The sequence below is a fragment of the Tachypleus tridentatus genome, chromosome 9, assembly GCF_004210375.1.
Source record: "Tachypleus tridentatus isolate NWPU-2018 chromosome 9, ASM421037v1, whole genome shotgun sequence".
Lineage (NCBI taxonomy): Eukaryota > Metazoa > Arthropoda > Merostomata > Xiphosura > Limulidae > Tachypleus > Tachypleus tridentatus.
Window position 1 is genome coordinate 114,337,208 of NC_134833.1, and position 15,059 is coordinate 114,352,266.

Consider the following 15,059-nt stretch of genomic DNA (forward strand, 5'->3'; position numbering starts at 1 on the left):
AACCTGTGGAATCTGCAATGTTATCCAAGGACAGACCCAATTGTGCCGGGATGCGAAGGCCAAACGGAGCAATGACAGATCATCTGTTCTGAAAAAGTACTGCCCACCGAGGAAGGAAAACACATTTCCAGGTGGGATGCTTTGGTAAGGAATGAAGTTTCAAGTATATTGTAAAGATAGTTGCAAACGGCGAAGGTGTAGAGAAGGTTCATGAGATTCAATGTATATACTTTGAACTGGAGAGGTACGGAAAGCCCCAGTGTAAAGTCGAAGTCCTTGGTGATGAATGGTGTCCAGCATCTTTAAGGCCGAGGGTCTGGCAGAGCCATAGACCATTGATCCATAATCGAGTTTCGATCTAATAAGAGCACGATATACCTTTAACATTGAACAGCGAACTGCCCCCAACTGGTAGAGGAGAGAACACGGAGGATGTTCAGTGCTCTTGTGCATTTGACCCGAAGCTGCTTTAAGTGTGGTATAAAGGTCAGTTTACGATCAAAGATAAGCCCCTTAAACTTGGTCTCCGGGACCACTGGCAGCAAAACTTCACCGATATGAAGTTCAGGATCAGGGTGAATACCCTGTCGACGGCAAAAGTGCATGCATACAGTTTTGGAGAGAGAGAAATTAAAGCCGTTCACCAGAGTCCACTTCCGTACACAATTGAGGGCAGTTTGTAGTTGCCACTCAATATATCTCATGTTTGACGACTGACATGAGATGTGAAAGTCGTCGACATACAGCCCATTCGCTACAGTGAGAGGGAGTTGTTCAGTGATGGCATTTATCTTTATACTGAAGAGTGTAACACTCAATACACAGCCTTGAGGGACTCCAAGTTCCTGTACAAAAGAACGGGAAAGTGTCGAACCCACATGAACTTGGAATCTCCTGTCCATTAAAAAATTTTTGATAAACATGGGTAGATGGCCACATAACCCATATGTATGGAGGTCTCGCAAGACACCATACCTCCATGTTGTGTCATAAGCCTTTTCTATGTCAAAGAATATTGATACAAGATGTTGGCAGTTGAGAAAGGCTTCTCTGATAGATGTTTCAAGACGAATTAGGTGGTCTGTGGTGGAGTGCTGTCGACGGAACCTACACTGGGTGAGCGAGAGGAGATTGTTTGATTCAAGGAACCAAACAAGACGAGCATTAACCATCATTTCTAATGTCTCACAGAGACAGCTCGTCAAAGCAATTGGACGGTAGTTTGAAGGAATCTTGGGATCTTTCCCTGGCTTAGAGAAAGGTAAAATAATAGGCTGGCGCCAGGCATCAGGTAAAACATTCTCCTGCCAGATCCGGTTGAAAACAATCAGAAAAACATCAAGAGAAGCAGGAGATAGATGGTGCAGCATGTCATAATGAATATCATCAGGTCCAACAGACCAATGAAGGGCCATTTTTAGTTCCACCAGGGTAAAGGGACAATTATAGTCAAAGAAACAGTCAGTTTGAAAGGAAAGAGGTGATCGCTCTGCCCGAGTCTTGATGGCCAGGAAGGTGGAAAAACAAGCAGAAGTGCTATATACCTGGCAAAAGCTTTCACCTAGAGTGTTAGCGATGTTCCGAACATCAGTCACCTCCTGACCATCAGAGAGTAAGATCGAGAGGGGACAGAATTGTAGTGCCCATTAACCTTTGAATCCTGTCCCATATGATCTTGGAACTGGTGGTAGAAGATATGCTGGTTGTGAACTTAATCCAAGATTCCTTCTGGCTTTGACGTCTTACCCACCTAGCATGTGCACGGGCCCGTTGGAAAGCAACCCGGTTTGAAAGTGTGGGATATCTACGAAAAGTACCCCAGGCCCGCTTTTGAGCCTTCCGTGCTAAGTGGCAAGCAGGATTCCACCACGGACGAGGATATCGTGGAAAACGTGTCGAGGTTTTAGGAATACACTGAGCAGCTGCATGTGTAATACAGTCAGTTACCGCTGCTACACAGTCGTCTATTGATGGCTGGATCAAGTTCTGCGAGAGCAGTGAAAGTGGACCAGTCTGCCTGATCCAGCTTCCACTGGGGCTGCGGGTAGGGTGGCATTGACCACGCCAGTCTCTCTCAAAAGGATGGGAAAATGATCACTGCCTAGTGGATTACTGTCAACCCTCCATGTAAAATGGGAGAATTATGAAGGGGAGCAAACTGAGAGATCAATAGTGGTAAAGGACTGACTAGGTGCATGAAAGTAAGTGGAAGAACCAGTATTGAAAAGAGAAAGATTGTGATCAGAGAGCATCCGCTCTACAGATCGGCCCCTCCCATCAATAAAAGCACTTCCCCAGAGGAGATGATGTCCATTAAAATCCCCTAGGATTAGAAATGGAGATGGAAATTGTTCAACGAGAGCATCAAGATCTGATTAATCATATGTCTCTCCAGTGGACAGGTACAGAGAACAAACAGTGATGGTATGACTCAAGGAAACACGGATGGCTACAGCCTCCAAGGGTGTGTTGAGTGACAAAGACAGGGTGGGCACGTGTTGATCAACCAACAGTGCCACCCTCCATGTACTCGACCATCACACAACCTGTCATTTCTGTACAGAGAAAACTGCGAATGGAGACAGTATCAGCAGTTTTGAGAAATGTTTCTTGTAAAGAAAGACAAACAGGATGGTAGGAAGCAATCAGCGTTTTGATATCATCCAGATTAGAACGTAAACCTCGACAGTTCCATTGTATCAAGGTGGCCATTTTTAAAAACGGGTAGGTGAAGTGGCTGGAGAACCCTTCAGTTTACGACCACATCTTTTTTCTTTACTATCTTTAGTCGGAGGAGGTCTATCAACCTCCATGGATCCTGCTCTGGGTTGGGTGGGCAGGTTTTTGTTATTGGAAGGGGAATCCAGTGACTGAGGACGCGAACAAATAATTGTTTTGTCTCTTGTGGTGGGAGAAAAGATGTATCAGAAGAAATGCCTGTATTTGAAACTGAAGGGCGTGGATCTTGAGGTTTGTTGGAAGGTATGGGAGGAACAGAGATGGGTGTGGAAGTCGATTCATCAAACTTTTTAACCACGGAGGTCAAAAGGCTTTTCATTTGTTTTGAAAACGATTCTCTTGGAGGCACAGAGAGATCTTTCTGCACTCCCACTGTAGTTGTGGAATGAAGTGCAGCAGCATACGTCCGAGATGGAGTTGTGGACAGCAATTTCGAACCTCAGGATAACTAATGTTATGTGTCGTTTTCAAGCGCTGCACCTCTTTTCCTCCAACCATTTTGGGCAAGAATGAAAGTAAGAGGGGTGAGAACCATTGCAGTTTATGCAATGTGGGTTCATGTCACAGTCATAGGCATCGTGGTCCTTGCCTCCACAACGAGCAGATGTCAGGGAACCACGACAAGATGTCTTTGAGTGGCGAATCTCTGACATTGGAAACATCGAAGAGGGTTTGGTATGTATGGCGAACCCTGCAAATGAGATAACCTGCCTTGATGGTGGCAGGTGCACATGGTGAAGTAAATGTTAAAACGAGGGTATTTGTTGGCAGTGTAACTCCATCTTTGCGAGTGAAGATGTGCCTCACTGCAGAAACTGGAGAGACCAGCGAGAATCTCTGACTCGGGAACGTTTTTCAAATCCCTTTCAACAATAACTCCTCGTGAAGAATTCAAGGTAGCATGGGGTGTAACCTCAATAGGTATATCCCCAATTGCCTTTGAATTCAAGAGGAGTTCACTGTGTTGGGATGTGGATGTTTCAACCAATATGTCACCAGATCGAAGTTTCTTTACTGACTTTGGAGAGCCAGCAAGTCCCTCTAGTCCCTTTTGAATAAAAAAAAGGGGACATTTTTTTAAAGGTTTTTCCAAAAGAGAATGTAATATAAGAAAATGAGGTACGTGTATTACTGATGTTGAAGATTGCTGTTCTGAGTATTCAAGACGTGGTCGCTTACCCATTGACTGTTTTTTTATAATTTTATTTAAATTTTTTAGAGGATCCATAGGAAAAAGAAAAAAATTTCGGTACCCACTGACCCCACCCACCATGGAGCCCTACAAGGGGACGCACTACAAAGTAACGCAAGGACAATGCAGCAACGCCAGGGTTTCGTGAGCACTATACCCAAACACCAGCATCAGGCACAATGTCCACAACACCCGTTGAGAACTTCCAACACTGGTACTTGGTTGACTCTAGCCCAAGTGGACCAGCCGACTGACCCAAGGAAGGCCACCCAAAGGCCGCCCGTCTACAGGAATTCGAGGCCAAAGGGGTGTGTTAGGGTTTAACCCCTCAACCACCAGGATCCTCTCCTCCCCTTCACAGGTCGCCACGCACGGCAAACACGTGGGTGGATGTTTAAAACCCAGAGAAGGTAACCAGATAGAACAGAACCTTCCCTGGGAGGTCCCCTCACCACGTACAGGAATCCACACCGAGGGGGAGCGTTAAGATGCTGAGCATTTATATACTCCCACTGAGATCAGAAATATGCATTCAGATCAAGAATTTAGAAATTCCCAGACTGGAATATTCCCTGTATTTAATAACATTAGAAAACAATGGAATATAAATCAATTTAGGGCATCAGGATCCAAAAATAGCCCTGCAATAAGCCATACTTCACAGTCATTGTAGGAGAAGTGTGGTGTCTTGTAGGATTAGAATCCATAAAAAATAAATTTTGGAAGCAAAAGCCATCCATGTGTCCCAAGCAACAGCACACAACATAATCAAGAAGGATCTTCTAAAAAGCAACACTAGTCGTCATGTATACAATTGATTCCACAACATGCCCATTCAACTGTTGCACACCTAAAGCAGCTGGAAAATAAAACAGGCATTCATACTGTTCAATAAAAAGGCAAACTAGTTAAAGTTCCAGATGTAATGCCTATCAATTTCTGTGCAGTCATACTGTTAAAACAAGTGCTAAGTATCCATTACCTTCCTACACTATAAAGACTGTAGAAAATAGCAAGAATGAGGGGTGTGCTTTAAACATGACAACTTTTTCACAATACAAACTATACTGCCAGGCTGTAATGAAGATACACAGTTGTGAGAGAGAGTATGATGAAACATGACAACACAGACTGATGACATGGTGAGGATGCAAAACTACTTTAATGTAATATACTCTACCATAATATAATATTTGAAAGAACATTTATTTTAAGCAAAAAGATTAAAACTTATCTAGTCCAAAAATACAAAGTTTCTTGAAACAAGTAATGAATTTTAAGAAGTTGAACATTCACAAAATTACCATTCACACCAATGTTTAAGAATTAAATGCATTTAGCTTCTAAAACTTTTTACCGGTTAATAAAATATCTTTCAATAATCTTTTATTAAACATCCTACAGAACATACCTGAACAACGACAGACATAATTATAATTATGTAAAATAAAATTTTCTGTTTAACCTAAAAACTTTATACACAATAAAATAGATTCAAACTTCTTTTGATTCTCTTACTAGTCCATACAATTATCAACAAAAAACATCTTTGATTTATTAACAACAAACAAACAACATAACTTACTGTTGTTTTCAGAGACCACAAAGCTTCTAACAGGGGTGTGCGACCATTACTGTTGTACCTCGTAGCCATGTGGCGCAAAAGTTCACGAGGAGAGGAATCAGGTGACTTACTTTCCTGGAATATGTGTACAATGAATTATCATTCCAAAAATCACAAAATTAGAATTATTTAAAAGAACTGTAAAGGCAACTAAACAATTGAAGAATCCCTTTCAAATTATTTTCAAACAATTAGTACAAGAAATTAAATTCATTAACATAAATTACACTTTTTCAATGTATATACTGAATACTCTATTATTAACTTTAACATAACAGAACTGCTATCACCTAGCAACAGATCTTTTTACCTAATGCACTTCAAAAATTCAGAAAATATACATTCTGTGTTCATAACTTTCAGAAAGAAGACGTATTAGCATAATTGGTGCTAAACTTTAGCACATAGAAACAGAATAATCCATTAGGTAATGTACTTACTGCACCAAGAAAAGCTTTCAATAATGGTGAGATGTCTTTGTCTAAGGCCTGCTGAATGAAAGAATGTAATAAAGTACCACCCACAACACCTACAGATGATGTAAGTTCACATCCATGTTCTAGAAACACCTTGGCTAAGACAAGACAGCCCTGGAATCCATTTTAAAGACTATTTAGTAAGCAACAACAATGAAAATTAATGTTTTTTTAATATGTTTGAATAAAAAAAATTATTTTTAAAGTTGATACTTCAAAAGAACTTTTATACATGTATTTCTGGAACGTACAATCTACAATCTCCAAACCATATTATCTCTACAGATGTAAAACCACCCCTCTCTAAAAGATATTTTTCACTGTTGTTAGAAGAGAATTCAATAAAGTATAGTTAGCTAACTTTTAAACACCTTCTAGAGTACTTTAACTCATTTCATTGTTAAACCAACCACATTTTTATCACTTCTATTGCTCTTGAGCTATCTCGGAAGACTCATTTAAAGGTCTGTTGAAGCACCATTAACCTATTTACATTTATCCTAAACACACTAAAACATTTAAAATTCTGTTACAGTTTTACGGTGCAGTTTTATTACTTTTTTCACAGCCAAAGAGAAGGCAGATTCTCCTGCTTTGTTCTTTTCTTTCGGATCACAACCATGAAAAATAAGGAGCTTGGCTATGTTTTCCATAAGTTGATCATGTTTTCTTTGATTCTGTAGCGAGAAAAAAAAATACTTAAAACTGCTTTACACACCAACATTGAGAATAACTAACACTTGTTTTTCCCATAAGAAACACCACCATTCAGAACAGAAAAACAATGGTTGCCTTAAAATGTTCTACAATTCACATGAAACTGGTTCCTGGCACCATTTTTAAATTCCTTTCTGTGTATGTACTGCATTACATTTAAAATTTAATCAAACCACCTTATTATCAATAAATATTAAAGAAATTAACATTATAATGTATAATTTCGATTTCTATGTTACTTAAGTTATAATTCCTTTATTTTAAAGGAAACCATTAAAAATACTTCAACTTCAATTTTCCTCAAGTGAACATGTAGCAAGCTATTGGTAGTATTCTTGCTTGTTGAATCAAGTATAGCATTTACTGTGATTTCTCACCTAAATATGCTATAGTTAGAGAACCAGTTAAATTATATTTAGGTTTTACTATTATATTTTAGTTCAATTTTCTTTTAAAAATCATATTTGAAAAATTTAATGAGTTTAACTAGTTGTTGCGTAATGAATAATCAAAATGGCATCATTCAAGCAGTTAATGCATTAGTATAATGAATATCTGTACAAGTGTTGCTGTACAGTAATAATAAAGCCTAAAGTGGACCAGTTTACATATCCTGCATAAATTATAAATGACAAAGAATAAGAAAGAAAAATTAAAAATAAATCACATGTGAAAAGATATAGACGAGAAATTAAACATATTAAAAATACCAGGTTTCACAGGATTTATACAAAGAGATGAAAGGTAACCACATATTACCATTTTTTAATGTTAAACATTTCATTGCAGTGTACATTGATGATAAAGGTAGTTAGCAATATAGTAGAAAAAATGGATATATAAACATTTATCTTAAAACCTTTTTTGTATTCATTTAGGAGGTTGTACAGATTAAGAAAATGAAATATGAAAACTGTAAGATAATAAATAATATTTTAATACTTAATATAAACTTTCAGTTGAACTATTCAGGGTCTGAGTGCAAATAACTATTAAATAACAATTTTTTTATAAGAAATAGTAGGAAAAATAAAAATTAAGTTTATTTTTCTGAAAATATAAAATTTTAGGAACATTTTTGTCAAATTTTAAACAATTTCATTCAGTAGTTTTATTTTTGGAATAAAATATGATGGGAGTGACATTAGCTGCCAAGAATCCTGGCAGCCAGTTCTAATAAGATCAATCTAATATAAAACCATTATTTTTAAAAATAGTATATGCAAAATGACCCACCTTGTACTAAACACCATTTGTAAAATTTAGAAGTAAATCCACTTCTTGAACATTAATGTGCTTCAAGCTTAAACTTTCTTTACATAATGTGTAACATCTTTAACAAATGATACAGGCTTATTGTAACTCTTAATATATTCAATTTGTATATGAAATATATCATCTAAATATATATTTTCAGTTTCCAAATATCATCACCCTAATATCTCTTATCTACAGTACCTATTTAAATGTTTCTCTTAATACATCAGTTACCTGAATAAAGTAAGTAAAGTAACTCAACACAAACTTGAGTTTTCTCAACTATTTCATTACTGATTTGAGCTTTGAATAAAATTAATCAAAACTAATTCCAGTGTATAGCATTTAATTCTAAATTACAATTATCATATTCATTCTACACAGATACTTCAGAAAAAATCATTTCAAAATAGCCTAGACATCATGAGAAAAAGCATGGGAAACAAAGTACTTGTAGGACAAACTTACTTCTTCCTGCAACATTTCATCCAGTTCATCTTCTTGAAAACTCTTTTGGTGTTCTTCAGAAACTAAGCAATTGTCTTCAACTTTGTTCTTAAAAAGAATTAAGAGAGTTCAAGCAATAAATGAAATATACTAACAGAGATAATGGATGCAGGCATACATAAATGCCTATCAAATTGAAACATAACTTATTTAGAAATCTTTTGTCACCAGGAAATCATTAAATCAAAGTATATAAAATGTTGTGACTGAAAAGTTTTTAATGTATGACATTTTTAGTAAAATGATGGGAAACTAACTCAATGCATCTGCATGAATGTTTATCATATATTGTTATCAGTGTAATATTATGGCTATGTGGCTACAATGGAAAGCTTTTCTCTTAAGTAAAGAATCTATGGTCCTAGTGAGTGGAGCAATGGAATGCAAAGATAAATGACTTCTAATCCTAAAACAATTAGAAAAACAGCAGAAGAGATCTGACAGATTCCCAAAAGGGAAATGAAATGCTTTGTTATTTCCCCAAGTAGACTGTTTATCAAAACATATTTTTTCTTAAAAATTATTCCACAAGCAAAATTTTTTAATAGTGCACTGTTTGAAGTACCAAGATAATTTTTACATACTTCATAGACAATCTTATTATATATCTAAACTAATTTACAAGCTGTTTATGAGTACAAACAGTTACTGATGAGCTAATAAAGAAACCAACACATCTAACCAGAGTTTGTGTTAATTAAAATTACCAAATGACTGACTCTTTGGGTGTTCAATATTATAATAGAGAAATTTAAAGTCTGTTGAGTTGAAACAAAAATAAAACAATCACACCCAAATCAGATGCTATTATATAAAAAGGGGGTAAAGGCTCAAAAGTAGTGCATAACAGTCTAAAAACTGTTACTAATACTGTTTGAAAAACATAAAACAGTGACACAGATACACTGTTTACAAACAAAAATGTTTTTAATAATTACATAAAACATATGCTGATATTACACAGACAGAATAGCTCAATTCTTAGAGCAGAGTATTGAATGAAACAAAATGCAACACAAATTAAGTTTCTCAATACAATTTCATTATTGATAAAAGCTTTGAATACAAGCCATATAATACCAACAGTAATTGGAGTTTATAAGATTTTAAAGAAATTATTCTTATTATTATATTCACTGTAAACACACTTCTGATAAGTGTTCCAATTACTACAAAAGTTATATTTTATTTTTAAATTAAAACTTCCTAGGAGTGAGAGATAATAGAATAAACCAATGGCTAAAATATGAGCTATTAATTATTAAATCCTTGATTTTAATACTTTGCTATGAAAACTCTAATTTAGATAATCTTTTCAGAAAATACCTTTGCAATAATACAGACTGAGCTTTAACAAATTACTTTATAATATTAAATATTTTTTAAAACCCTTAGATTATAATTATGTGAATTTCATCATTACATGTTTTGACAAAATCATACATTTTAGTATCATCCATTATATCATCACAGACTTGTTAATCTCAATATAATGCCCTTATTCCAAAGGAACAGCCCCAGACAAAAAATTAATGAAACTATCAGTGAAATATCAGGGCATTTCATATATAATAAAAAGTGCATTTTCAGAGTAATTAATGTTGTGTTTTCTTTTGACATATGAAACTAATTAAAACCCTGCACAGTAAGTAACCTTCAAAAGCAATAAAAACAGAACAAAGTGCATATGCTAAATGACCAAATATTAAAATCAGTTACAAAACATTAGGCAGAAAAGAAAACTTAAGATAGTTCTCTTTCTTTAACTATTCACAAATAACATTTAATAAGTACCTCCTTATCATGTTGGAAACTTCTTGCAGCACTCATTTCATCAGCTTCCTGAAGAACTAAGTGATGAATCTGTCACACAGAAGAAAAGATTTAAGCTGTTTGTCTTAACATATTTCAAAGAATTACAAAGATATTTCATATGAAATTGCAGTTCTAAAAGTTTGAAATTACAGTTTCTCTGAAAACTAAAACTATAACTTATGTGTACTTTCCTAATTTATTCTACAAAGCAACATAAATGGTTGAAAATTATTACCACAACAAACCTTAAGTCTCTAATAATTAAACTAGAAATTAGAAACTTACAACAGTATCCCTCATGCATTAACATAAAAGTAATACTGTGAATTTTACTATTAAAAGATAACTGAAATTTCCTAATATACATTTTTTTTTGTGTTTATGACAAGTTACTGAGTGCCACAAAAATAACCTGTAACAAGATCACTCCCATAATAATTTATACTTAAAATGTAACACAACAGAACGATACTTTCACTGTAGATTACTTAGTTTCTTTGTTTTCTATAATCCTAGATTTTTCCAGTACATGAGAGACAGATCTAATACTTTTTCTATTACAAATATATTAAAACAGTACATTTCAATTACTTTGTAAAAAGTGGATCAGTAAAACAACCTTTTGAAAACAAGAATAAAAAAAAAACATTGACTAAAAAGAACTGAATACTACACAAATCTTGTTTAAGACACTGAATAATCTCTAAATACTAATGTTTGTATATAAAAAACACTAATCTAGTACTTGTAATACTGTTAGTGAATATTTGTCAAGAGGCTGAACAAAGAATAACTTTGTACATCATAAACCAAAAAGGAAAACAATGAAAGACAAAGACAATTAAAACTACTAATTAAAATATGTTAATTAAATACATACAACACACATACACAGATTGGATGTAACAAACAAACAATATTCAATACTTACAGCAGTATTTCCAAAAGTAGATCTTTCTTTCTACAGTCACTCTTGCATTTTACTAACAAGAACTTGAGCCTTTGAAGCTGTGTTACACTGATTTTGGACCTTATGGTGTGCATTAATAGAGACATATCTAATAATGAAAAATAAAAATGGATTTTATTTTTTTTAAAGCTTTAACAAACATAAGCAGAAAATTTACATATAACTACAACAATTAAGTGATATGGATAAATTACCAGCAGAATCAGAGATATCACAGAAATAACTTTAGAAAGGTTGTTTTCATGTTTACATTTCTATTTTAACAATCTCCAATATTACAAACTTCTTTGAGTGCTATGTTCATTAGCTTTGTCGAAGAAATTGCTTTAGACTGTTCGAAAGAGCTCGGGTCATAGGGTTTCTATTTCATTTTTATCGAGACATCTTGAATCTACATGTTTTTAGAACATCAAAAAATATTTACGTCAAAGAAAATGTAGAATACAGAAAATATTTAAATGCCATTACTTAAGTAACAACATGTATTACATAACAGCAAAAAACAGCAATACTTTCAGGTGATACAACACTGTAACAATAAAAATTAAGGTAACAATTACCTATTATTATTATTATTATAACAATAATAATAAATTGCATCAGTGTCAACATAATCTAATTATACTATAGTCTTAAACAGTTAAATAATTAGATTTTTAAATATTGCTAAAAACACATGATGAAAAGCTTACCACTCTCACCAATATATACATTCACATCTACACTGGGTATTTCCAACAGAAAATCAACAAGCCCCATGTGTCCTTTCACAAATGCCACAGCCAATGGAGTAAGCTGAAAATATTAACAGATCATAATTATACTAATGAATGATATCTTCCACAAATATAATAATCAATATATTCATATATGTGTTAACACATTAACTAGCTTAAATAACTGATCTACAAGTGTCATCTTCAGTTATCTTCATGTCAACGTCTACATAGTCAATAAAAACAAAATTAAATAAATAGTCTCACTGACTTCATATGTAAATGGTTTATTTTGGTTAAAACTAAGTAACCTAAACATCATCACCAACAAGTTGAAAATAAATACTATGTACTTGACAAGACTTAATTACTATCTCAGTACTCACACTAGCCTAATGTCACACATACTCTAAACTCAAGGTGGCGAATCTAAATCACCTTTAACCTGTTTAGTGCCTTAGACGAGATAACTCGTCCAAGCCTATCGGTAACTCAGTGCCACAGACGAGTTATTGTTTCGTGTTTTGTACATATTTCTTCATTTTGTGTACTACTATAAGTTTGGCTTAGAGAAAAAATAGTATTTGTTGCTTATTTCATTTGTTTTAAAAATTACTCAATTTTGCTGAAAAAATCCTGGCGTATGAGCTGCCATAGTTGCTGAAATACTTGGCAGTCAACAGGTTAATTCACTACAAAAGTAAAAAGAAATTCATTATTACTTTATAAAGTAATCTTGATAACTGTTAAATATACAAGACTATTTAGTATAGGAATTATTCATTTATTTATTTTGTAAGTTAATATTTATGACAAGTTTGGTTACATGACAAAGTAAGAGTTGAAACTGTGTTTCCAATGCAATGTTGTTGAAATTAAACTAATATTGTTCACATCTCATTACTCAAATCTTTGTTGTTTTTTTTGAGGCTTCGGAGAAAAAGTGGCACACAAGTGAGTTTCACAGTTCAACAGAGATAAAAAGAACAATTTGTCTTTTCAAAGGGTGCTCAAAGTAATTGAACCTGTTTGTATAAACTTTGTTGAAAAGAAAATTATTTGAAGTTCTGGATATGACTGTGGTAACACATGTGGTGGTATAAGTAATTATTCACCAATACTATTGTGATAAGATAGTTTGTTTTTTGTTTCCACAAAGCTTCACAAAAGTATATCTGTGCTCTGCCCACTATGGGTATCAAAACTCCATTTTTAGTACTATAAGTCCATAGACATACCATTGTGGGGCTATTATGGTAAGAGTATAGAAAAACAGCTTGTCTTATCATTTGTATAATAAAGTAATTGAATGAGACTGAGTAGACTTTTGACAAGAAAAGGAGAACTAATTAGTGTTTAAGATACAACAGTGATATTTAACTTGTTTTGAATATATTATTCTTAGCCAGATGGTGTGTGCTGTCTGTTTATTGTTGAATTTATCTCCAAGTCAATGACACCTACTGTAGAATAATCCTTAAGCTGCTTATTACATAACACCCTGACAACAACAAAGAAGACACCACTGAACATCACATCAAAGCACATGGTACAATCAATGAGACACTTTACCAAATGAAAATTTCATCCTCGTGACAATTTTCTTGAAAGAAAATCTAAGGAATATTTTTTATTCAATCAAGATGCTCTTCCATTAACAGGTACAATGCTGCTCCCCAATAATACTTTTCTTTAAATGTAATCTTTGCTTTTTTTTCCAATACAAGCAGTGGTTCTAACCCATCTAACAATACTTTTAAGCACACATCATTGTTGTTGTTTTTTTCTGGTTACACAAATTTAAAATTACTTTGGTACCTGTGATGTTCATTGACCCTTGAAAAAGGCATAAGTCGATAAATTAACTTTTATCTGAAGTTGTTTATCATCTTCATTGAGAACTGAAATTCACCCACACAAATAAATATATAATACTAAGAATACCCAAAGAACTGTCAATATATTTTAATATTTGTGTAGTTTGATTTCCCATTCATCTTTATCTTATGCCTATAGTGCATTACTGGTGTAAAAAGCCATCTCCCAAGTGCATAATTTTTTTTTTGCAGGAACTTCTTGACACAACAAAGGAGTAATTTTTTCTAATCAGAAATAGCCCGACTCAGGTCAAATTCAAGTTCTGTAAAGGTGATGTCTCAGGCTCCAAGAAAACAAAAAAGTCAAAAGAAATCATGCTAATATATCTTTTTTTTTTTTCTTTGCCAGTCCCAGGAAGGAACAATAACAATCCAGGCAAAGAGAAAAAGAAGTTTGATCATGACCACTCCAGAACTGTTAAGGACCAAAGGTTTGTGATTACATTAAGGTTTTGTCAAAGTTTTTGTTTCTTACAGAGCAGCATGTGCTTAGTAGAATTTTACACTATTGCAGCAAAATATTAGTCATAAACTTTTATATAAAACAGTACTGATGATTGTCATTTGCAATGTTACACACAAGCAGTCATTTAGTTTATGTATAGCCTTGTTCTTGTATTAATTTAGAACAAAGTTCCTGAAGATAAATCTACTTGTCTTTTATACATATATATATATTATGCAGTATAAATGTTGATGGTGTGGTTGCTTTGATAACAGATGTCTCAGAGTTATCATTCTTACACTCGCAGCTTCATTTTACTGCTACAGTACCTCAAATACAATACTTTTACATTCAATGCCTTCAATATACATGTTTAATACTTTAAGTAGTGTGGTTAATACATATTTCACTGCATTATTCTCAATGATTAAAGGATTTATGTGACAAGAGTAGGAAGAGTAACAACAAAAGTAAATTAGTAACATGAACGTCCTATAAACGTTTAATATTATCGAACATAAAATTAAACAACTGACAAGTACTTCTTATCTGTAGTAGGTAGAACAGGATAAATGAACTCACAATAATTTTCAGTATAAACAAAACAGATCAGTATTTCATTCAAGATATTTCTTTCACACGTTTTTGTGAAAGTTTAACTTTCTAAAATGTATAATAATTTGGGAAAGGAGACTAAATATAAATTTCAAAAAATATTACTTGA

At 33.8% G+C, this 15,059-nt stretch overlaps 1 protein-coding gene across 1 annotated transcript in view; it reads right to left on the reverse strand.

Annotated features, from left to right (window-relative positions):
- Positions 1-15,059, reverse strand: part of LOC143227456 (poly [ADP-ribose] polymerase tankyrase-like) — a 117,017-nt gene that overhangs the window by 58,646 nt on the left and 43,312 nt on the right. Inside the window, exons 21-28 of the mRNA XM_076458900.1 lie at positions 11,990-12,092; positions 11,259-11,385; positions 10,721-10,739; positions 10,307-10,375; positions 8,474-8,560; positions 6,589-6,708; positions 5,996-6,145; positions 5,517-5,630 (exon numbers count right to left, since the gene is read on the reverse strand). Of these exons, the coding sequence (XP_076315015.1) occupies positions 5,517-5,630; positions 5,996-6,145; positions 6,589-6,708; positions 8,474-8,560; positions 10,307-10,375; positions 10,721-10,739; positions 11,259-11,385; positions 11,990-12,092 (789 nt within the window). The remainder of the gene's footprint in view (positions 1-5,516; positions 5,631-5,995; positions 6,146-6,588; positions 6,709-8,473; positions 8,561-10,306; positions 10,376-10,720; positions 10,740-11,258; positions 11,386-11,989; positions 12,093-15,059) is intronic.